Raw genomic sequence first — 23,718 nt, 5'->3', positions numbered from 1 at the left:
TAGGTTGGTCATAACTTTTCTTCCAAGGAGTAAGCGTCTTTTAATTTCATGGCTGCAGTCACCATCTGCAGTGATTTTCGAGCCCAGAAAAATAAAGTCTGACAGTGTTTCCACTGTTTCCCCATCTATTTCCCTGAAGTGATGGGACCAGATGCCATGATCTTCATTTTCTGAATGTTGAGCTTTAAGCCAACTTTTTCACTCTCCACTTTCACTTTCATCAAGAGGCTTTTTAGTTCCTCTTCACTTTCTGCCATAAGGGTGGTGTCATCTGCATATCTGAGGTTATTGATATTTCTCCCGGCAATTTTGATTCCAGCTTGTGCTTCTTCCAGCCCAGAGTTCCTCATGATGTACTCTGCATATAAGTTAAATAAAAAGGGTGACAATATACAGCCTTGACGTACTCCTTTTCCTATTTGGAACCAGTCTGTGGTTCCATGTCCAGTTCTAACTGTTGCTTCCTGACCTGCATATAGGTTTCTCAAGAGGCAGGTCAGGTGGTCTGGTATTCCTATCTCTTTCAGAATTTTCCACAGTTTATTGTGATCCACACACTCAAAGGCTTTGGCATAGTCAATAAAGCAGAAATAGATGCTTTTCTGGAACTCTCTTGCTTTTCCCATGATCCAGCGGATGTTGGCAATTTGATCTCTGGTTCCTCTGCCTTTTCTAAAACCAGCTTGAACATCTGGAAGTTCACAGTTCACATATTGCTGAAGCCTGGCCTGGAGAATTGTGAGCATTACTTTACTAGCGTGTGAGATGAGTGCAATTGTGCGGTAGTTTGAGCATACTTTGGCATTGCCTTTCTTTGGGATTGGAATGAAAACTGACCTTTTCCAGTCCTGTGGCCACTGCTGAGTTTTCCAAATTTGCTGGCATGTTGAGTGCAGCACTTTCACAGCATCATCTTCCAGGATTTGAAATAGCTCAACTGGAATTCCATCACCTCCACTAGCTTTGTTCGTAGTGATGCTTTCTAAGGCCCACTTGACTTCACATTCCAGGATGTTTGGCTCTAGGTGAGTGATCACACCATCATGATTATCTGGGTCGTGAAGATCTTTTTTGTACAGTTCTTCTGTGTATTCTTGCCACCTTTTCTTAATAGCTTCTGCTTCTGTTAGGTCCATACCATTTCTGTCCTTTATCGAGCCCATCTTTGCATGAAATGTTCCCTTGGTATCTCTAATTTTCTTGAAGAGATCTCTAGTCTTTCCCATTCTGTTGTTTTCCTCTATTTCTTTGCATTGATCGCTGAGGAAGGCTTTCTTAACTCTCCTTGCTATTCTTTGGAACTCTGCATTCAGATGCTTTTATCTTTTCTTTTCTCCTTTGCTTGTCGCTTCTCTTCTTTTCACAGTGATTTGTAAGGCCTCCCCAGACAGCCGTTTTGCGTTGTTGCATTGTTCTGGTGAGCATAACAGTAAGTTGGGGGCTAAACTCTTCAGGGAATGTGAAACTGAGGGGACCCCTGGAGGCATCCCCAGGGACAGAACCCTGAGTCCCCCACTCTTGTCTGTAGGAGAGCTTTAGCTGCCTAGGCTTCCTTGAGTTCCAAAGAGCAAATATAATCAAAGTGAGAAAGTGCAAAAACAAAGGATAGCAATAAAACAAAATGAAATGCTCACAGTTCAGCCATAAAACTAAGTCAAGGACCTTTAGTTCCTCCTCAAGGGCTGTAGATAAGATTGCCTCTCCTGTCAAGCCCTCTTCATTCTCGATTTGAGCTGTCAAACTCACTTTATTAATCACCTCCCTGAATCACTTTAGACTCAACTCCTAGGTCTGCATCAGGATCTCTGAAGCTTCACAAAGCCAGCTCCCACATTGCAACTCACTTGAATCTAGTTCAATTCAACAGGTATTGAGTACAGGCCATAGACAACCCTTATGTTTGGCCTTTCCCTTCCAATCTAGACACATCTCTTCCCAGGTCTTTATTCTTCCTGTTGTGTTGCTCCCTCATGACGCTGTGAGCCTGGAGCCTCACGTGCCTGCAATATTGTTCATCTGTTCCCTGTGACCTGTCTGGAAACAGGCCTGGAAGAAACCTCATTTTCTCTTGGAATTCTAGGCAGATTTGTGACCTGGGACGGATATGTTTTGGGGTTCATTCCTAGTTATAATAACTCACTCCCTTTTTTCTCCTCCATCTCAGGTAAACACTTATTTCACCTTCATCCCAAAGTGAATGTAGTCTTCTTTTGCATTTTACATCATCCTCTAGATAAATGTAGAAAAAGCCCTGGAGCATTCAGATGCTCAATGAATCAGCCTTATCTTGAGGAAGGATGGTTTCTAGGCTTAACCAAGAAGCTTAATCAAAACTCTTTCTGACCAGGGTGCTCTCAGAGAGTCCTCAGGTTCTTATTAAGTGATTTTATTTGTTCTATGAAAGGAACAGTAATATTCTTAATTGGGATTTCCCAGGTGGCTCAGTGGTTAAATAATCCGCCTACCAACGTAAGAGATGAAGGAGACGCAAATTTGGTCGCTAGGTCGGGAAGATCCCCTGGAGTAGGAAACCACTCCAGTATACTTGCCTGGGAAACCCCACGGACAGAAGAGACTGGTGGGCCACAGACCATTGGATCACCAAGAGTCGGACACAACTGAGCAACTGAGCACACGCCACACGGGCTGTTCTTAATTATATGTTATATTTTGAATCTTTCCTTAATAAAAATAGGCACCAAAAAACCTTGGTGATTTTAGACTTTAAATTCATTTCCATGTCTATATAAATAAATTATTGTTTCAAATAAATGTTGATAGAGTTTTTTTTTTCTTTTGCAGAATTAAAAAAGTTAATCACAAGAGAAGCTTTAGATTATATCATAAAGGCTACATTTTGGGGAGTTTTACAAAACAAAATAGAAAAACCCAAAACCCACAGTTGAGAAATTGAGTTGAATGCTAATAATCTGTACAGGAAATTCCTGTAAAGGAAGTAGGCTTACTCACTCTTTCAACTAAACCTAACCGCAAACCTCATCTAGTCAAGGAGGTTGGTCTGGAGAGAATTTTAGATGCTTCATCTTTCGGTCATTTCCTTCTACTGATAGAGGCAGTTCATTTGATTTTTCTCTTTATGATCATGAATTTGACAATGTCAATGGTCATTTTCCTTTAGTAAAAGATTTTCCTTTTTTTTTCTCTCCAGTTTTAGCTTATTATTTCTAAACTTATGTGAGTTAAATGTATCTCTCTGGGCAGGATGACATACTGTATTCCTCTTTCAAAATGGATATGCTCACATTTCTTCATCAGACAGAAAAGCCGGCAGTCACTGAAATAAAGCCTTGAAGTTCCTTCCTCCTTTTCAGTGGCTTAAGGACAGGAAGTACAGGTAAGACATATTTTTCACTAGAAGTACATTTTTTTTCACTAGATTTCCTAACCAGCAAATATAAGTTGAGAAAAGAACTTGAAACATTTTCAGGATGGGTTGCTAATGCAGTTCCTTTTCATAAACTATTTTATACTGATAGGTGTGGTATTGAACTAGCAAATTTTATACCTCTCTATATATGGAGGCTTCACGTTTTTAAAAAACTTGTGGTTACCAAATAAGCCTTTCTATAAAGCTTCAAGTATGTTGTGGGAAAGCTGGAGAGTAGAGGGATTTAAGGTGGTTGCTGAATTTCAATGCTTGTCTTGACTTGACCGCCTTAAGATCTCTGAGAGTGTGAGCTACACTCTTTAAAAAAAATTATTTGTTTGGCTGCACCAGGTTCTAGTTGTGGCACATGAATGAGATCTTTAGTTGCAGCATGTGGGATCTAGTTCCCTAGCCTAGATCAATGCCAGGGATTGGCCTGTGGGATTGAATCCCAGGCCCCCTGCTTTGGGAGCTCAGCGTCTTAGCCACTGGATCCAGCTATACTCTTGACCTTCTGTAATTCCTAGACAATGGTATATAAAGCTACCACGGATTATGTGAGAACCATAATTATAGTAGTTGAATTAAATGGTTGCTATTACACCAGATCAGATGTCTACATGTACATGTGTTCTCTGTGTATAGTCACCGATGATCCCGCGGGAAATTGTCTTTGACGGTGGGATTCCCCTACTTGAGTTTCAGATTCTTTGTTGATGCCTGCCTTTCCTCTTCTTATTCTCCCACCAAAAGCCTGGATCAGCAAAAGAATAGTTCATCATCAACCAAAGATATTGAAAGCGTAGTCTTGACCAACTGATTGGGCAGAGGGGAGGGATCGTCAACCTCTGACAAAGGAAATATGGAAAGCAGGTATGGAAGCTGTTTTGGAGAAGAGACCATTCAGATACTTGAAGTCACCCTGTGACTCTCATTTCCACTTAAAAATTTTATTTATTTGGCTGTGCCAGGTCTTAGTGGCAGCTTGCAGGATTCCTAGTGTGGCATACAGACTCCTACTTAGTTGAGGCATGTGGGATCTGGTTCCCTGACTAGGAATGGAACCCAGGCCTTCTGCATTGGGAGCACAGAGTCTTAGCCACTGGACCACCAGGGAAGCCCCCTCTCATCTGCTCCTCTGAGATGATGACATACGGTGATAGGAAAATTAGAGTCTCTGAGACCCTCTTCATACGGACACAAATTGCTCTTCTAATATTTCTAAGATGTGCAATTATCATTAATAGTGGGGTCCACTCTTCAAGCAATGTGAGCCTTGGTTGTCCATCAGTAAAACCAGAAAGACAACAGCCATCTTCCCAAGTGTGAGCAGAAAGTATGTAAAAGGTTAGGACCCCATTAGATTCAGAGCTCCCTGGCTATTGTTTTACTCCTGTTTTATGAACAGACTTGCAGCCTGGTTTGGTTAAGTTGCTCAGTGCATGATAAGTGTTTGATAAAGGCATCTTGGATAATTCCTTATGATTCTTGGAAGTGTTTTGGTGATGGTGGAATGGAAGGCATCTCATCGAAACTAAAAGATCTCAAAAAGGTAGATGTTGACAAACAAAACCCATTGAGTTATCCCACACGGATGGGGGTTTCCAGAATGGACCAGCTCTCACGTTCAGTTCACGGCAGTGCTGGCAATAACTGCCATGCCCTCGCACAGACCCACCTCCCCAGGCTCTGTTCTTGCCCTTGAGCAGGACTGCCCCGGGACGCTGTCTGGGTCACGGTGACGTCCCTGACACTTGTTTGTTTTTTCGTTTATTTATTTTTGGTTGCACTGGGTCTTCACTGTTTCACGCAGGCTTTTCTCTAGTTGCGATGAGCAGCGGCTCCTCTTCATCGCGGTGCACAGGCTTCTCACTGTGGTGGCTTCTCTTGTTGCCAGCATAGGCTCTAGGCTCGTGGGCTCAGTAATTGTAGCACACAAGCTTAGTTGCTCCACAGCATGTAGGATCTTCCCAGACCAGGGATAGAAACCCTGTCCCCTGCATTGACAGGTGGATTCCTGTCCACTTTACCACCAGGGAAGTCCCCTGACACTTGTTTATAATATAGAGCCCAATGTTCTTCTCTTTGAGAATCTGATTTAATATGGTTTGAAGAGCTCAGACATCTGAATTTGTAACAAGCATTCTGGGTGATTCTCATAATGGAGATCATTTGAGAAATGCAATCCCAGAGACAAAGGCATAGCCTAGGGACCGTCCCAGGCAGCCTGAGGTCCTATGCCAGCAAGTGAGCTTGTCATGGACAGAACATCTGTCCACTCAAGATTTGGATGGGAATTTCTGAGGACTGGAGACTTACAGGTGTCATGGTAGCTGATTTTCTATGATTGGTCATTGGTCATTCAATCATGGAACCATGGAATGTTAGAGCTGAGATAATCTTAGAAATCATAGAGTCTCATGATTTCCCCAGTCAGGGAGCTTTAAAAAAAAAAAGCATGTTTCCCAGCCAAATCCCCAGAAGTTTGAGTCCCCTAGCTCTAAGGTGAAAGAACAGCTATTACAGTCCAAATAGTTTATTTTGCAAATAAAAAATCCTGAAATGCAGAAGGAGGCTAAGTGTCTTAGCTAGAGTCACACGGCAAGTTAAGTGTCGATATCGATTTGTTTTGGCTCCTGAATTCTTCTGCGTTTATTTGGACAATAGAATTGATTATGATTTATGCACGAAGATTTGTCCTAGGCTGTGCAGCCTGCGAGACAGGCTCAGTTCCTGCCAGCATGGAGCTTTGATTCTAGTTAGGGGGAAAGTCTCTAAAACAAGATTTTTTCAGACAATAATGAGTGCTAAGACAAAGCAATCCAACACGCAAGTAAAAAGAGAGATGGCTGCTGGCTGGGGCAGTGGGGAAGAGGGAGGGAGGTAGACCACTTGATCATGCTGCAAGTGGTCAGTGGAGGTCTCTCTGGGGACGAAGCACAAGATAAGTCATGAGGGAGCCATATTAGGTCATACAGGGTTTGGCGTCTGATGCTTTGGAATGGACTCTTTATCTCATGGATGGAGGTCTGGTGAGGTTATCAGCACAGAAATTACATTCTCAGGCCTGTTGTCTAGGCAGATGCTTCTAGGACTTATTTCCAGGCAGTGACTGGAGATGGAGATATTGTCCCTTTAGTGGCTTTGTGGGCAAAGGAAAGGCAAACAGAGGTGGGAGGCAGACCGCATCTTGAAAGGCAGTTACTTATCCTGCCCTATTCCTTGATTACAATCTTGGTAAGAAGATAAGAAGAGCCACCTCTCACCCCCACATTGTTACCACTGGGGAAAAGTGATGCGGTGACTCTGGTCCCCGTCCCTGGCCCCCTAGGTCTTCCACCATCTTGTGAAGCCGTTTCTTCGCTGAACACGCCCTCCTCTCAGCGGATCAGCTGCCAGGTGGAAACATCCTGACTTCGGGTCCCACCTGGGCAAACGGATCTGGAGGGACCTCCCACTGTATATGACCCTGTTCGCCTCCATCCAAGATAATGTCTCTGTGGTTTTCTGGGTTTGCCTCTTCCTGCTTCCTCAGAGAAGTTGGTGCATGCTCTCTCTCCTCACCCTCACTTGCATTTGGCCTGCTCCCCCTCCCACTCCTTCTCCTCCAAGGTGGAATGAAGTCAGCACAGGAGGAGACATTTCCTTGTCCTGTCTCCTGTGCACAGGGTAGCCTGGGGAGGGCGTGGCTTGCCCCACTCCCCACCTTCCTTTCTGACTCCCTCGTCCCGGTCACCCTAGGCCCTCCACACTTGTGGGTCTGATGGGCCGTGGCCAAGCCTCACAGAAGCTGTCCAGTACTGCTTGTGCCCAGCTTCTCTGTGGCTTTTACCGTCAATACCGAGTCTTTCCTCCAAACTTCCTCTGTGCTTCAGGTCAGGGTGGTCTCTGTGTTCTGTTTCCCTGACATGGGTAGCCCCTTCGGCCATATGAGGACGCTGGGAAGGTGTCACTTATGAACCAGGAAAAGAGGCCTCACAGAAGGTGATCCTGCTGGTGCCTCGATCTTGGACTTTCCAGACCCCAGAATTTTGAGAAAGATGTTTCTCTTGGGTATATCACCCGGTCTTTGGTTTTCTGTTATGGCAATCTGAATGGCAAGAATACACGGAAGACCTGTGCCAAATAGGCCTTAATGACCAGGATAACCATGATGGTGTGATTACTCACTTAGAGCCAGACATCCTGGAGTGTGAAGTCAAGTGGTCCTTAGGAAGCATCACTACAAACAAAGCTAGTGGAATGATGGAATTTCAGCTGAGCTATGTCAAATCCTAAAAGATGATGCTGTTTGAGTGCTGCACTTAACATGCCAGCAAATTTGGAAAACTCAGCAGTGGCCACAGGACTGAAAAACACCAGTTTTCATTCCAATCCCAAAGAAGGGCAATGTCTTCGAAGAATGTTCAAACTACCTCACAAACCATGGGGTCACAAAGAGTTGGACATGACTGAGCAACTGAACAACAACCTGAATGGACCCGGGTATGCACCCAGCAACCTCATCTCTCCTCTCTTTCAAATGGTTTGAAGCATCCAACAGCCACTCTATCAACAAGGTGGACAAAACCACCGTGAACACAGTCCAGGGTCGGACATTCTACCCTGGGGTGACCTTCTTTCCCTTTCAGACTTCAGAGAATCCTTAGAAATGCCACCCAGCAACAATGCTCCCTGTTTCACTTGGGGCACAAGTCAAACATCCTCTGTTCTCTAGCATCTATTACAAACCAGCAAAGCACAGACATTCTCATTTATACACATGAGCTACAGGCCTAGCTTCCCTAACAAGAATCTGGCATCTTCACTCAACTTGGGTCATCTTTTCAGGAAAACTTTCTTTTAACTCTTTCTAAGCTGCTCATGAAAATATATGTGATTAGAAGTGAAGTCAAAGTCGCTCAGTCGTGTCTGACTCTGCAACTCCATGGACTGTAACCTGCTAGGCTCCTCTGTCCATGGGATTCTCCAGGCACGAGTACTGGAGTGGGTTGCCATTGCCTTCTCCAGGGGATCTTCTCAACCCAGGGATCAAACCCGGGTCTCCTGCATGGCAGGCAGATTCTTTACTGTCTGAGCCACCAGAGAAGCCTGAAAATATACATACTTGGTGAGAAACTTAAGAAAAGAAAAAAAAAAGTATTCCAGGGAGAAATAGCATCAAAAGAACACACTGTACAGAGTATAAATTCAAGCAGGACCCAGAGTCGGAGATGCCCTTCTGCCTTCAGTTGAGTAAGAAGTGACATACGCAGGACTGCCACACACCGCTGAAAACACCACTTGAGTGCAGGCATGTGAGGGCTCTTGGGTAGGACCTGCCCTTTCAAAGCTTCCTGTGTGACTTGCGTTTTGATTGCTGGTTCCAATTTCTTCATTTCCCATTTCTTGATTTACAGAAATGAAGAGGATTCTCAGGGTGGAGCTCTGAGGGGCAATGTCCTCTACTCTGACCACAGAACCAATGTCCTGAGGCGATGACAGGGACCCAGGGAGAATGAGGCTCTCTTTGGGCTGGATACTTCTTTGGCTTGTCGCACGAGGGAGAATTAGAGGATTGAATACTCCAGGTAGGGGGTTTTCAGTTTTCCTGCTGACCCTGTGAGTCTTATGTTCCAAGTTAAAAGTGACAGATATTCTGTAATACATGAGAAAATGATATAATTATACAGAGCACTTCCTTTCTGCTGTTAAAATGGGGGTGACGTGTTTGGGGAGACATGATTGGGCTGAACAGCTTTGAGTTGATCCCAAGCATTGATGGGGAGCCCAGTTACCCTCTCTGAGTGTTCAGCGGATGCAACTGAAGAGGAATTACAGGTGGGTTGGCCATCTCTAACAGGAAACCTCCATTACTATTAGTGATGCTGAAGACCAGTGGAAGGGAATGAGACCTGAACTTCTTTTCCTCACAAAATGGGAAATAATAAGAAGAACGACCCATGGGAGCTTAATTCTTTGTGAAACCATATACTCTTTGGAAATATAAGTTAGAGTGTATTCTTTTTTTTAAATTACAACTTTCAATATTTATTTAACAGAATAGGCAATTTTCCAGTCACTGTTTAAAGACAGAGTTGCTTTTTTTTTTTATTGGAATGTAATTGCTTTACAATATTGTGTGCGTTTCTGCTTTACAACACCGCAAATCAGCCATATGTACACACATATCCCCTCCCTCTTGGACTTCCCTCCTACCTCCCACCCCACCCCTCTAGGTCATCACAGAGCACCGAGCTGAGCTTCCTGGGCTGTGCAACTGTTTCCCACTCTATATCTATTTTATTCTTTATAGTGTATATGCACCAACGCTATAGAGTTTCACCTTCTAATGTGTTTCTGGGTTGTTTTGCTTATTGTGGTTTCCAGATTGCATCACTGAAAAGCCACTTAGAACATACTCTGCAAGGTGTGGAGAGGAGTTTGTCTTGTTTTGTGATTTGCCAGAGCCACAGAAATCCCACTTCTACCACGGAAGTCAACTCTCACCCACCCGAGCTTCTGAATACCTGCCCTGTAGTGGCAGTAAGAACCTATCTGATGTCCAGTGGTACCTACAGCCTCAGAATGGAGACCCAGCAGTAGAAATCACTCAGAATGCTCCTCAGGTCATCCAGGAGAAGAGCAACCTTCATTTTCTGAGCACGGGGATAAATCATGCCGGGTTATATATTTGTAGACCTAGGATGAGGTAATGTCTCAAGTGCATTTCTCTCTGCAAACATCTCCACGTCCTTTACTATCTGAATATAGCGGCTGTGTTCATGTTGTTGTTCAGTCGCTAAATCGTGTCCGACTCTTTGTGACCCCATGGACTGCAGCACGCCAGGCTTCCCTGTCCTTCACTATCTCCCAGAGTTTCCTCAAATTTATGTCCATTGAGTCGGTGATGCCATCTAACCATCTCATCCACTGTCTTCCCCCTTCTCCTCCTGCCTTCAATCTTTCCCGGCATCAGGGTCTTTTTCCCAATGAGTCAGCTCTTCCCATCAGGTGGTCACAGTATTGGAGCTTCAGCTTCAGCATCAGTCCTCCCAATGAATATTCAGGGTTGATTTCCCTTAGGACTGACTGGATTGACCTTCTGTGTTCATGGGACTTTATTAACTTCCCTAGGAGCCCCCAAGAGAATGCCTGCTGTGTCCGGATGATCTTGGAAGTTCAGCCCCAAACAAATATGTCCTGTGAGAGTTCTGTCTCACATAAGCAACACCTTCTTCTTGGTAGTGTGAGCTCCATTTACTGCCCAGGTCTCAGCCACCAAAGTGATGCACAAAGTCCAGAGGTGACCTGGTACCAGGTAAGAATGACTTCTCTGAATCTGATGCCAGAGTTTGTTTTTTGATGGTAATAGCTCCTTACGTACATTACAGAAGCGTGGGTTTGAATCTGAGGTCTAGAGCAGGGGTCCCCAGCCTCCAGAATCTAACCCTGATGATCTGAGGAGGAGCTGATGTGGTAATGATAGAGGTAAAGTGCACAATAAATGTAATGGTTTTGAATCATCTCAAAACCACCCCCTCCCCCGACCCTGGTCCATGGAGAAACTGTCTTCTATGCAACCTGCCCCTGGTGCCGAAATGTTGGGGACCACTGCTCCAGAACTTCCCAAAGCGTGGCCTCATGTCTACGGAAAAGACCTGACTTCCTAAAGCAGTCTATCCCCTAGCAGCCACAGAGTCTGATGTCCCAATCATTAGAACCACCCTCTTGATCAGTGCCAGAAAATCCTCTGAAACTCAAGTCCATGACATGGGAGGTTAAGACATAAACTTATGACCACTCGCTCATGCAGAAAACCTGATTTGTTCAACTTTACTGCCTTTGGAAAGCAAAGGGTATGGTTAAGGTGAAAGGTGCACCCAACAAGTGTGTCTTGAAGGGTTTCTAGAAGCAGCAGGAGACCAGAGTAGTTTCTGAAGAGGGCACATCTGGGCAGACCAGACAGCAAACACAAGGCCTCCCAGGGGACAGGTGTCTCGCACTGGTGAGTAGCGGGTGGGGAGGGCAGTGTTAAGCCAAAAAGGGAACAGGAACTAGGGAAAGACAAGTTCCCAAATGATTCTGAGTTAGGAACGACGTGTGAGTAAACTTCATGACAAAAGCATTTCACATTCCCACTGAGTCTTATGGTTTCTCTGAGTCCTATCAGATACACAAATGCTGCATTAGCATCTCCTCTGATGGCAGTTGACCCCGGGGTGGCAGAATCTGGGAAGAGAGTTTAAGTTGCCTCCTACACTTGTAATGCTTGTTTGAAGTTCAATACTTTGCTTTAAGAAAGCATGCGAAAGTTTAAATTCGACTTCCAAATATATCTGTTTATTAATGTAAAATCATTATTTCAAATTGCCACTGGTCAAATAATTTTTATGATTTCTTTTAAAAAATGTACTTATTTATTTGACCATACCGGGGCTTAGTTGCGGCCTATGGGATCTAGTTCCCTGACCAGTGATCAAACCCGGGCCTTCTGCATTGGGAGCACAAAGTTTTAGCCATTGAGCCACCAGGGAAGTCTCTACCTGTTGGCTTTTTGTATTCCCAGACTCAGCATCAGATACTCCTGGAGGTAAAATTATTGTGGGGTGAGATGCTATTTCCTCACTTGATTCTCTTGAGATTCAGTGACAACCAGTGTTATGGCCATTGTAGAAGTAAGTGAACAGGGAGGGTGAGTGTGTGTTTAAGGCCTCAATTTTATATTTTAAAGTGACACTGAAAACATACTGCCCCATTGAAATCCTAATTTAAGAAACACCTTACTACAAAGAGGTATCATTTCACACTGGTCACCATGGCCTTCATTAAAACGTCTACAAATAGAAACTGCTGAAGAGAATGTGGAGCAAAGGAAACCCTCCGACGCTGGGGATGGGAATGTGAAGTCGGTGCAGCACTATAGGCAGCACATGGAGGTTCCTCAGAAGGAAAACAGAGTCGCCATACCATCTCGCAACCGCACTCCTGAGCACACGTGCAGACGAAACTCTAACTTGGAAAAATACGGGCATCCCAATGTTCACTGAAGCACTATTTACTATAGCCAAGATATGGAAGTGTCCATCCAGTGAATGGATAAGGAAGATGTCGTGCACACACACACATGCACACAATACAATATTACTCAGTCGTAAAAAACAATGGCACATTGCCATTTGCAGGAACATGGGTGGACCTAGAGATTGTTACACTAAGTGAAGTAAGTCAGATAGAGAAAGACAAGCATCATATGGTATCTCTTATATGTGGAATCTAAAATACGACAAAAACGAACTTATTGATGAAAAGGAAACAGATTCCCAGACATAGAAAACAAACTTATGACTACCAAAGGAGAAAGGAGGGGAGGGATAAATTAGGAGTTTGGGATTAGCAGATACAAATGACTATACATAAAATAGATAACAAGTTTCTACTGTATAGCACAGGGTCCTATAGTCAATATCCTGTAAAAAGCCATGATGGAAAAGAATAGGAAAAAGAGTATGTATATGTATATGCTTCTGCTAAGTCGCTTCAGTTGTGTCCGACTCTGTGCAACCATAGATGGCAGCCCACCAGGCTCCCCCGTCCCTGGGATTCTCCAGACAAGAACACTGGAGTGGGTTGCCATTTCCTTCTCCGATGCATAAAAATGAAAAGTGAAAGTGAAGTTGCTCAGTCGTGTCTGACTCTTTGCGACCACATGGACTACAGCCTACCAGGCTCCTCCGCCCATGGGATTTTCCAGGCCAGAGTACTGGAGTGGGTTGCCATTGCCTTCTCCATTATATGTATATACATGTGTGTGTGTGTGTGTGTGTATACAGATGACACCACCCTTATGGCAGAAAGTGAAGAACTAAAGAGCCTCTTGATGAAAGTGAAAGAGGAGAGTGAAAAAGTTGGCTTAGAGCTCAACATTCAGAAAACTAAGATCATGGCATCTGGTCCCATCAATTCATGGGAAATAGATGCAGAAACAATGGAAACAATGAGAGATTTTATTAGTTCAGTTCAGTCACTCAGTTGTGTCTGACTCTTTGTGACCCCATGAACCACAGCATGCCAGGCCTCCCTGTCCATCACCAACTCCTGGAGCTTACTCAAACTCACGTCCATTGAGTCGGTGATGCCATCCAACCATCTCATCCTCTGTCATCCCCTACTCCTGCCACCTTCAATCTTTCCAAGCATCAGAGTCTTTTCAAATGAGTCAGTTCTTCGCATCAGGTAGCCAAAGTATTAGAGTTTCAGCTTCAGGATTGGTCCTTCCAGTAAATATTCAGGACTGATTTCCTTCATGATTGACTGGTTTGATCTCCTTGCTGTCCAAGGGACTCCCAAGAGTCTTCTCCAACACCACAGTTCAAAACCATCAATTCTTCAGTGCTCAGCTTTCTTTATAGTCCAACTCTTACATCCATACATGTATAGTGTATGTGTGTGTGTGTGTGTGTGTGTAACTGTTTGCTATACACCAGAAACTAACACAACATTATAAGTGAACATCCTTGAATCAAAAATAAAAAATTTCATAACCTCTAAATTGTAGTAAGTGAAGTCAGTGGTTCTGTTCATTATTTTCAGTTCTCTCTTAAGAACAAAGCTTCCCACAGTTCAAATGAATCCGTCATCTGGGGTGATCAACATCTTACTATGTCAAGGTGGCTGTTCCCAGTCCTGGAAAGTAAGCTTGTCCCCAGTTATTTAAGTTGAAAATGCATTTGAAGTTTCAATGTTCGTGTCCCTGAAATGAAAGCTTTGTTGCTTTCTGGTAAGCACAATCCACAGGGTAGTTGACAGCTTTCTGTATAAACCACTCTTACGAATGAAACCCTAACACCGTGTGACATGCACAAAAGGAAGTTTTATTTCTTCTCTGGCTTGGCTTCAAAGGTCAGGATGTGTTCAGTGGTGATGTAGCATCTGTCTTAAAAGCAGGCAAACAATGACTGTTGTTAAAATTGTATCTTTTTTTAAAGTTTTTATTTTGTATTGAAGAATGATGCTAAAGCTGAAACTCCAGTACTTTGGCCACCTCATGCGAAGAGTTGACTCATTGGAAAAGACTCTGATGCTGGGAGGGATTGGGGGCAGGAGGAAAAGGGGACTACAGAGAATGAGATGACTGGATGGCATCACCAACTCGATGGACGTGAGTCTGAGTGAACTCCGGGAGTTGGTGATGGACAGGGAGGCCTGGGGTGCTGTGATTCATGGGGTCACAAAGAGTCGGACACGACTGAGTGACTGAATGAACTGAACTGAACTGAACTGATACCTGATTAACAATGCTGTGATAGTTTCAGGTGGACAGCAAACTCATACATGTATCCATCCTGATAAAGATTTGGACAGGTCGTTATTTAGGTTATGTTTCATGAACTGCATGAAGTGCATGCATTGCATGTGTGTGTGTGCACCTGTGCTTACACACACACGCACACATACACGGTATCATGGAAAGTCACAGACCTCCTGGAAGCAGCATATCACTAAAAGTGATGACATTAGACAAACGGGGCTTCCCCGGCGCTAGTGGTAAAGAAACAACCTGCCAGTGCAAGAGACATCAGAGATGTAGGTTAATAATTTAATAATAAATAGATTAATCATAAATTTAACATTAATGATAAATTAATCAATTAACTCAAATGGACTGGACTGTAGCTCACCAGGCTCCTCTGTCCATGGGATTCTCCAAGCAAGAATACTAGAGTGGGTTGCCATCCCTTTCTCCAGGGAATCTTCCTGACCCAGGGATCAAACCCAGGTCTCCCACATTGCAGGCAGATTCTTTACCGTCTGAGCCACCAAGGAAGCCCTAAATAAAAATATAAGGACAAATAACTGGCCTAAACAGAATTCATCTAGAGATGATGTTATATTGAGCTGGTCCAAAAGTTCCTTTGGATCTTTCTTTGAGATGTCGTGGAAAAACCCAAATGAAGTTTTTTACCAAGTCAGTATCACTGGGAGGGCTTCCCTGATGGTGCAGAGGGTAAAGAATCTGCCTGAAATATGGAATACCTGGGTTCAATCCCTAGGTTGGGAAGATTCCCTAGAGAAGGGAATGGTAACCCACTCTAGTATTCTTGCCTGGAGAATCCCATGGACAGAGGCCACAGTCCATGGGGTCACAAAAAGTCGACACGACTGAGAGATTCATTCTTTCTAATATTAAGGGGAGTGTGTTTTTTGTTCAATCTTTAGTGACTCTTTGACCCAAGGCAGAGTTAGAGCAGTGGGAGAGGCTCTTCTGGAAGGGCTTGGGGCACTGAGCCTTGGGTGCCCACGACACGGCCGTGACCTCCTGCCAGTAGGACTGTGCCCGAATGACTTTTCCACTGATGGTTTAAGATGGCCTCACTCACACACCACAGCACTGACGTGGCTGCTGCATCCTCTCTGAACCTGAGTTCCATGGAATCTTCACACATAGACCGCCACTTCTTTTCATTTCCTCTGGCCTCATTCTTCTTGTCCCTGATACCCAGTGACATCCTGTGAGCCCAGGGTCATGGGGAGCTGGGGAGCAGGTGAGACTCGCCAGACCAAAGGCTGATATGATGCCAGGGAGGGAGGGGGTTTTGGAAATTATTTCCAAGGTCCACACATTGGCCCATTCAATGGTTCTCACTGTGAAACTTCTGAACCCTGGGCAACTTCCTACCCTCTGTGCAACGCTACCATCCACAGGGTGTCAGAGGTGTCAGTTCTCTGTAGGACTCACTGATGCTCTTTACATACACTCACGCTGATCCGCTCTTCTCCTTCCCTGTTTTGTTCATGACTGTTTCATGTCTGAGCAAAACAAAGAATTTCTCATGAGGCCCCAGCGGCACCTCTTTCTACTTGGATCATTTACGATTGTTTTATTAGAAGGGCTTCCCATCCGTCTTGAGACAAATGGTTTATCTCTTTTCTTTGATGTTTTGCTTGAGTTCTGTCTCATAAAGTCTTGTTTTTAAATTTTTGCTTATTTTCGGCTATGCTGGGTCTTCGGTGCTGTGCAGGTTTTTCTCTAGTTGAGGCAAACGGGGGCTACTCTCTAGTTTAGGTGTGCAGGCTTCTCATTGCTATGGCTTCTCTCGTTACTTCAGTAGTTGCTGCACGGCTTAGCTGCCCCTTAGTGTGTGGAATCTTCCCTGATCAGGGACTGAACACTTGACTTTTGTGTGGGCAGGCAGATTCTTTACCACTGAGCCACTAAGGAAGCCTCCATCTCATAAAATCTTAGTGATACATACTCAGCCATACTTACTTTTCATTAAAATAAATCAGGCTCACTTAGTAATTACTCATCTTCCGCATGGTCCAGCTACAGTCTGGTTCCAGTTCTGCATCCTCTTCTCTGTACTACTTTCTCATATAATTTAAAACCCACCTTCACCAATTTCTGTTCTTCAGGTATATTACCATCTTCTCTAGAAGTTTCATCTCTGAGTTTTACCCCATGCTCTGAAGCTTCCTTTTAAAAGCTTCTTGATCCTTGAGATCCACTAAACACTGTCTAACCTCATCTGTCCCCCTTCTTGGTCTTGTTTGACTTCCTACCTGCAGTTGCCCAGCTCTGACCAGCTCTGATCTTCTTCTCAGCCCCTGGCCAACCTACTGGAAATTCTTTCTGGGGCCACAGGAAACACAACAGAGACTTGAGGAGGGGAATTCCTGCTTCTGCGAGTCAGCAGGCAAAGTGGAAGGGAAATTCCTTAATCAGAACATGAAACTCAGAATCAGAAAAATGTAGATGGATCCTCAGGTCTCTCATGAGCTGTACGATATGGAGTAAAACACAGACTTCAGAACCTCAGTTTCTCATCTGTAAAATGGAAGCGTAGTCTGTGCAAACCCAGTCAGAGAATCCTTAGAATAATCATATGAAATACGCAGAGAAAAAACTTAGCAGTCTACATGCATTGTTGTTAATGGCTAAGTCATGTCCAACTCTGTTATGAGCCCATGGACTGTAGCCCGCCAGGCTCCTCTGTCCATGGGATTTTCCAGGCAAGAACACTGGAGTGGGTTGCCATTGCCTTCCCCAGGGGATCTTCCTGACCCAGAGATCAAACCCGCTTCTACTGCATTAGTAGGTTGATTATTTACCACTCAGCTACCAGGGAAGTCTCTACATGGGTAATCAGATCAGATCAGTCGCTCAGTTGTGTCTGACTCTTTGCGACCCCATTAGAAATCACAGCACGCCAGGCCTCCCTGTCCATCACCAACTCCCGGAGTTCACTCAGACTCACGTCCATCGAATCAGTGATGCCATCCAGCCATCTCATCCTCTGTCGTCCCCTTCTCCTCTTGCCCCCGATCCCTCCCAGCATCAGAGTCTTTTCCAATGAGTCAACTCTTCGCATGAGGTGGCCAAAGTACTGGAGTTTCAGCTTTAGCATCATGGGTAATAGATTATCATTATTTTGTTTTGTTTTTTAAATCTCTTTTCCCTTGACTGCAGTGGTGAGAAATATACCATTGGAGTACTTGTTGGTACACTCTTAGTGGGGAGTTGGAAGGCCAAGTGCTATGTGAAGGTTAGAGAATTAATGATTACAAGACTAATGATAAACTTATCACCCATCAGTCAGTAAATATTACAGTGTCCCTAAAGATACAAACACAGAATTTTTTTCACAATTTGAGGGTATGATTTCTGCAATATCCTTATGTCTGACTGACCTTCTCTGGTTCAGATTCGTGAGGTTTGGCTATAGCAGCACTTTATCTGAATAGTAACTCTCTGGTTACGTTCTTTAATTTTCTTCTCTCTTGCATTAGAATGGAAAACTTCTCTCTGAAAAGAGGAGCAACCCAATTGAAGTGGATGAAGTTTATTTCTATCACCAGGGCACGTACGTGTGTGATTACACTCAGACAGATAATTCAAGTTCATGGACAGTAAGAGCTGTTGTTCATGTGAAAACCATTGGTAAGTGAGATTTTTTGGTTTCAATATTTGATATTTCAAGTCCAATTACCCAATTAAAGTTATCTTCTTTGGCTTAGTGATGTTTTTCCTTTTGGGGGGTGAGGGGAAGAAGATAGTCATAGACTGTAGTCATGAAAAGCCTGGAATATTGGTAAACATCAATTTTCCATTAACCCAGCTTCCATCCTCTAAGGAAGGCCTTTTTGTGGATCATATTCAGGTGTCACAATTTGGTTTTTTTACGCACTGATTCTTTGTTTTGTGATACTATATATATATATATATATATATAGGACTTTCCTGGCAGTTCACTGGTTAAGACTTTGCCTTCCAAGGCAGGGGATGTGAGTTCAATCCCTGGTCAGAGAGTCAAGATCCCACATGCCTGCTGGCCCAAAAACCAAAACATAAAACAGAGGCAATACTGTAACAAGTTCAATAAAGACTTTTAAAATGATCCACCTCAAAAAAAAAATCCTAACTAAAAAATGAAAGATTCATGCACAGAAACAAAAAAGATTAAGTATTTCACACATGAGTGGTAATACGTTTAAAAATAATACTAAATGTTTCACATCCAGAGATAAGCGACCCTCATGTGCCCGTCACCAGCTTCAACAGTGGCTTTTCCATCCCACTGTTTCTTTACTGAAACAAAACGCTATAGATAGAGCTTGAGGTCTGGGTCCCCAGCCCTTCCCACTTCCTCTCTTTGCAGTTGTAGCCCACTTTTCCATCTACATGTTTATGCTTTTGCTACGTATGTATATTTCCATTAATAAAGTAGGATATTGTTTTATGTTATAAAATGAGATTTGTGTTATAAACACATGGGATTGTTCTTAAGCATTATTTTGCTGAATTATACCCCCATGAGCAATGTACAGATTCCTATTTGTCCCAAATATTAATAATATTTGGTGGTTTCAGGCTTTCTATTTATTTTATTTTTTGAATTATGAAAGTATGATAATGTTTATAAGAAACTTAGAAAATCCAGAACAAAGTTACATATAGTTCTACTATATACTACAATTACGTTTTTAAGTAGATAGATTGAGATTTTTAGTTGGAGTTTGAATATAAAACTCTCAAAAATTAATAGAATGAATATACAGAGAAGCAGAAGGATATAGTAGACCTGAAAAGCACTGTGAACCAATTCAACATAATTAAGATTTATACAATTTTCACACAACAGCAGAATATACATTCTATTCAAGTTTCCATAGACTATAAGCCGGGAGACATTGGGACATATCCAAGGACATAAAACAAGGTGCAAAAATTTCATGGTCTAAAGGTATTGAAATCATACAGAGTGTGCTCTCTTATCACTGTGGAATCATGTTAGAAATCAATATCAAAAGATATTTGAAAGTAACCCACGTAGTTTCAACTGCAACGTGACACTTAGCAAGAGAGATCTTTGACTTGGCCATTGAAAGCCTCAGTAAAGTCAGAAGAGGTTTCAGACTTTCTGATTTGTCTCAGCTGGACTCTCTTTTTCCATTCCGATTTACGTTTCTCTGACGACTATCAAAGTTGAATACCCCGTCACTCGTTTCTTGGCCCATTGGGCTTATTCTTCTGTGACTTGTCTATTTTCACCCCAGGCTTTCCGTTGGGTCATTCTCATTCGATTTACAAATATCAGCGTGGATAAACTATATGATATAATTTAAGTATGGCTGATCTCAAAACATAACCACTCAGAATGGTTGACTTAGCTCTGAGTAAATCCATTAATTACTTTTACTTCCTCTTCTTTCATTACGAGATACAAACCACATGAGGCACCCCGAGACCTGTCTCCTTCCTGGCCCTCGCACTCGCCACCACTGCCGACGTCAGAGATTTACATTTATAAGAGGTTGTTCCTTGGGTGAGGGCTTAGAAGGCAAATAGCCCACATGGAGCACTGGCTGCTCCTCCAAGTGCAGTTGCTCTTTCACTCAGGCGTGATAACTCGCCCCATCAAACTTTCAGTGGCAGGATTTGCTTTTCTCTCTCCCAGAGGATACCTTGAAACATCCATTGCATCTTTTCATGCCTTCTCTGTCATCATGTCTGTCTTCCTCACTTACTCGTTCGTCGTCTCACGTATTCATTCTCACACAAGTATTTGTAGAACATCTAATACATTTCAGGCACTGGGCTTGATGCTAAAGATGTAAGAGTGAGCATCTGGACATTTCTCTGACCTCCCAGAACTTTCTATCTTGTGGGACAAACCAGGAGGATTCAGGCTTCTACGGTTCAGTAGGATGAATAGAGAGAAAGGGAAGCAGTGAAGCATGAGGGAGGCCCATCAAACCCACACCTGGGTACCGAGGCCAGCGGAAAAGTGAGGGGCAAAGACAAATCTTGCCCACTGAAGATGGGCAAGATGCTATTCCAGCCAGAGTGAGCAGCACAGCTAATGTGCGAGAGATGAGAGAGAGCATGGTGCATTCAGGGCGCAGAAGAAAGTGAGTTGAGGGTATCTGGAAGCAGAACTGACTCCACACTGTTCTAGTAAGTCTGGACTTTGTTCAAGGAACAACCGGGAGCTGTTGAGGGTTCTATGAAGGAGAGTGTCATGAATAGATCTGGTTTTGACATAGATCTCTCTGCTTATTGTGCAGAAAATGTGTTTGGGGGAGCAACAGTGGAGGCAGGAAGAAGAATTAGGAGGCTGCTATGAGGCAAGCAGGCAACTGCTGATGGCGGCCTGAACTAGGAGGGATGGAGGGATAGAGAGAAGTGAATGAACTCCAGAAATATTTAAGGAGTTACACGTAAAGGGGCTTGGGAATCAGGAGTGAGGAAGAGGGAAAAGGAGGAGTCCAGGACGAGAGCCAGGTTTTAAGTTGGGCAAGGAGGTGGACTTTCTGTAATACACTGAGAGAAGATGAGATAGAATGGGGAGGAACGGGGTGAGCTGGGATGGGATGGAACAGAAGTGGAAGGGCAGGATGTGGTATAGGGGGCTGGTAGAGGGAACAGGCGAGAAGCAACAGGTTTGAATTATGCTCTTGAAAGATGTTTCTTGTCACTTTTGGGGGGAGGGGCTGTGCTGGGTCTTCATTTCTGTGTGTGGGCTTCTCTAGTTTCAGTGCATGGGCTTCTCTAGATGTGGCTTGGGCTTAGCTGCCCCATGGCATGTGGGGTCTTAGTTCCCCAGCTAGGGTTGGAACCTTGTCCCCTGCATTGGAAGGTGGATTCTTTACCACTGGACCACCAGGCAAGTCCTCTCTGGTCACTGTTTGAGCAGACCTAGCAGAGGTGATTAGAAATGGCTTTATATGTATGTAAAAAACATGTGGATGGAGTTTAAGTGCAAGATGAAAGAGGAAACTCAAAGACGGTTTACTTTTCTGGCATGATGAGTTGGCAAACCGTGGTACCATGTCATGAGACAGACGAACAAGAAGTGAGTATGAGGAGGAAATTCAGTGTTAGCCTTGAAAGGACTTTCAGTCACCAAGTCACCGTGACAAGTGGGTGTTTGGGTAAACCAGACTGGGATGTAAGAGCTGGAGCTGTGAATGTGAGAATGGTTGGCATACAGTCCAGGGAGACGGGGTCAGGCTGGGAGTGAGGACAGAGAGAAGAGAGCCAGAGCATCCAGCGCTGGGGGGTGTGGGGGACAAGGAGCGTCCTCACAGGAGTTGAAGCAGGGGTGCGAGGACAGAGGAAAACTGCCCCGGAACTCAGAGATAAGGTGTTGCAAGAAGGAGGGAGTGAGGCTTGGCCTCATGTGGTGAGACCCGGGAACAGATCACTGGCTCTGGGAAGAGAAGGGTCATTATTTGCATCAGCAAGTGGGTATCAGTGGAAGGGCCAGGAGGGAGCAGTTACACAAGTGAAACTGATGATGCAGGAGAGAGAACCTTTCAAGGGCAGAGACGTCTCACGGGGAAGGTACCTGGAGCTGCCCCACATGGAGAGCAGGTGCAATGAAGACCACCCGGAGAGAACTGCGGAGTGATATTCACCAGAGGCAGAGCGGAAGGAGGAGCCCACAGCGCTTAGTGCAGTGAGCAGAGACTGGGAGGACAGGCCAGCTTCGGGGCCCGGAAATGTGCTGCCCAAGGAGGAGAGGAGAGCGTGCCCGGCAGCAGCCAAGGCTGCTTGCTGTTGTTTAGTCACTCAGTCATGTCTGACTCTTGTGACCCCACGCAGGGTCCCACCAGGCTCCTCTGTCCATGGGATTTCCCAGGCAAGAACACTAGAGCGGGTTGCCATTTGCTTCTCTGACCTAGCTACTAAGAGGGAAAGCAAGTTAAAAACTCAGCTGTGCCCAGCAGATTTTTTTGCAAGGAGGTCATGGAGGTCACTGGCAACTTTGGCCAAAGGGCTTTCAGTGGAGAGATGGGAGCAGAAATCAGATGCGTGGGAGGGGAGGGGGAGGAAATGAACACACAGTGCTCCTTGCAGAACTCAGCGGGGAAGGAAGGAGAAGGGGTGGGGATGTGAGTTGAAGGGTGTTTTTCCTCTGTTTTAAGATGGAGAGACTGGGGAATTCCCTGGAGGTCCAATGATTAGGGCTCTGAGCTCTCACTGCTGAGGTTGCAGGTTCAATCCCTGGTCAGGGAACTAAGATTCCTACAAGCCACTGCGGGGAGTGGCAAAAAAAAAAAAAAAAAAAAAAAAAAAAAAAAGATGGAAAGACTGAGCAAGGATAAATGCTGATGGGAAGAGAGAGAGAAAGTCAAAGATACAAGAAGTAGGTGGTGTAATTGAAGGAAGGAGGTCCCTGAGAAGTGGGAGAAGAATAGGAGGTGCCCAGAGTAGAAGAGGTGGATTTTCCTATCTTAGGAGATGAGGCATCTTCAGGAGGGAGTTTGACAGTGGAGGCACATTTGAAAGTTTGTGACAGAAAGTTGAGGGATAAATGATTCATGAAGGGCTGAACTCACCTTTATTTTGAAATAAATCGTAAATTTGAGGATGGAGGAAGAGGTGAACTCCAATCTGGCTGACCTGTGCATTTCCTCAGGTGGGTTCTCCTTCCTGTTCCATTTCTCCAGATGGACCAAAAACCAATCTTGGAGGGTAAAGATGAGGGTTCAAGTCTGTGGTCAGCAAGCAGGCTGGCCTGGAAGAAAATGTGCCTGGACAGATATGGACTTATCAAGGACTCCTGTTTTGCCAAAACCTGCAATCTGATGTCACAGTCATTTCTGGAAGCATGATTTTCACATGCAAACTTGAATTTCTAGTCTTATGGATTATGAATAAAATCTGGAAAAGTTCCCCCAAATTAGATCAAAATGTGACCCTGCAGACCAGGCCTTCATATTTCCAATGCAAATAATGATTTCTATTTTTATCTTTTAGTGAAGAACACTAATCTCAAACCAGATATTCTGGATCCCATCAAGGACACCTTGGAAGTAGAACTTGGTAAGATGGGTGGGGTCAT

The 23,718-nt window shown here is 44.2% G+C and overlaps 1 protein-coding gene across 1 annotated transcript in view; it reads left to right on the top strand.

The window, feature by feature from the left end:
• The first annotated feature begins 3,037 nt into the window (after positions 1-3,037).
• IL18RAP (interleukin 18 receptor accessory protein) overlaps positions 3,038-23,718 on the top strand; it is a 30,437-nt gene continuing 9,756 nt past the window's right edge. The window contains exons 1-6 of the mRNA XM_070379869.1: positions 3,038-3,355; positions 8,788-8,958; positions 9,758-10,079; positions 10,505-10,688; positions 18,158-18,308; positions 23,634-23,699. Coding sequence (XP_070235970.1) covers positions 8,886-8,958; positions 9,758-10,079; positions 10,505-10,688; positions 18,158-18,308; positions 23,634-23,699 — 796 coding nt within the window. The 5' untranslated portion in view covers positions 3,038-3,355; positions 8,788-8,885. The remainder of the gene's footprint in view (positions 3,356-8,787; positions 8,959-9,757; positions 10,080-10,504; positions 10,689-18,157; positions 18,309-23,633; positions 23,700-23,718) is intronic.

The sequence above is a fragment of the Bos mutus genome, chromosome 11 (genome assembly GCF_027580195.1).
Source record: "Bos mutus isolate GX-2022 chromosome 11, NWIPB_WYAK_1.1, whole genome shotgun sequence".
In the NCBI taxonomy this organism is placed as follows: Eukaryota; Metazoa; Chordata; class Mammalia; order Artiodactyla; family Bovidae; genus Bos; species Bos mutus.
The sequence above is the reverse complement of the archived record's forward strand: the minus strand, read 5'-3'. Positions and strand labels throughout refer to the sequence as shown.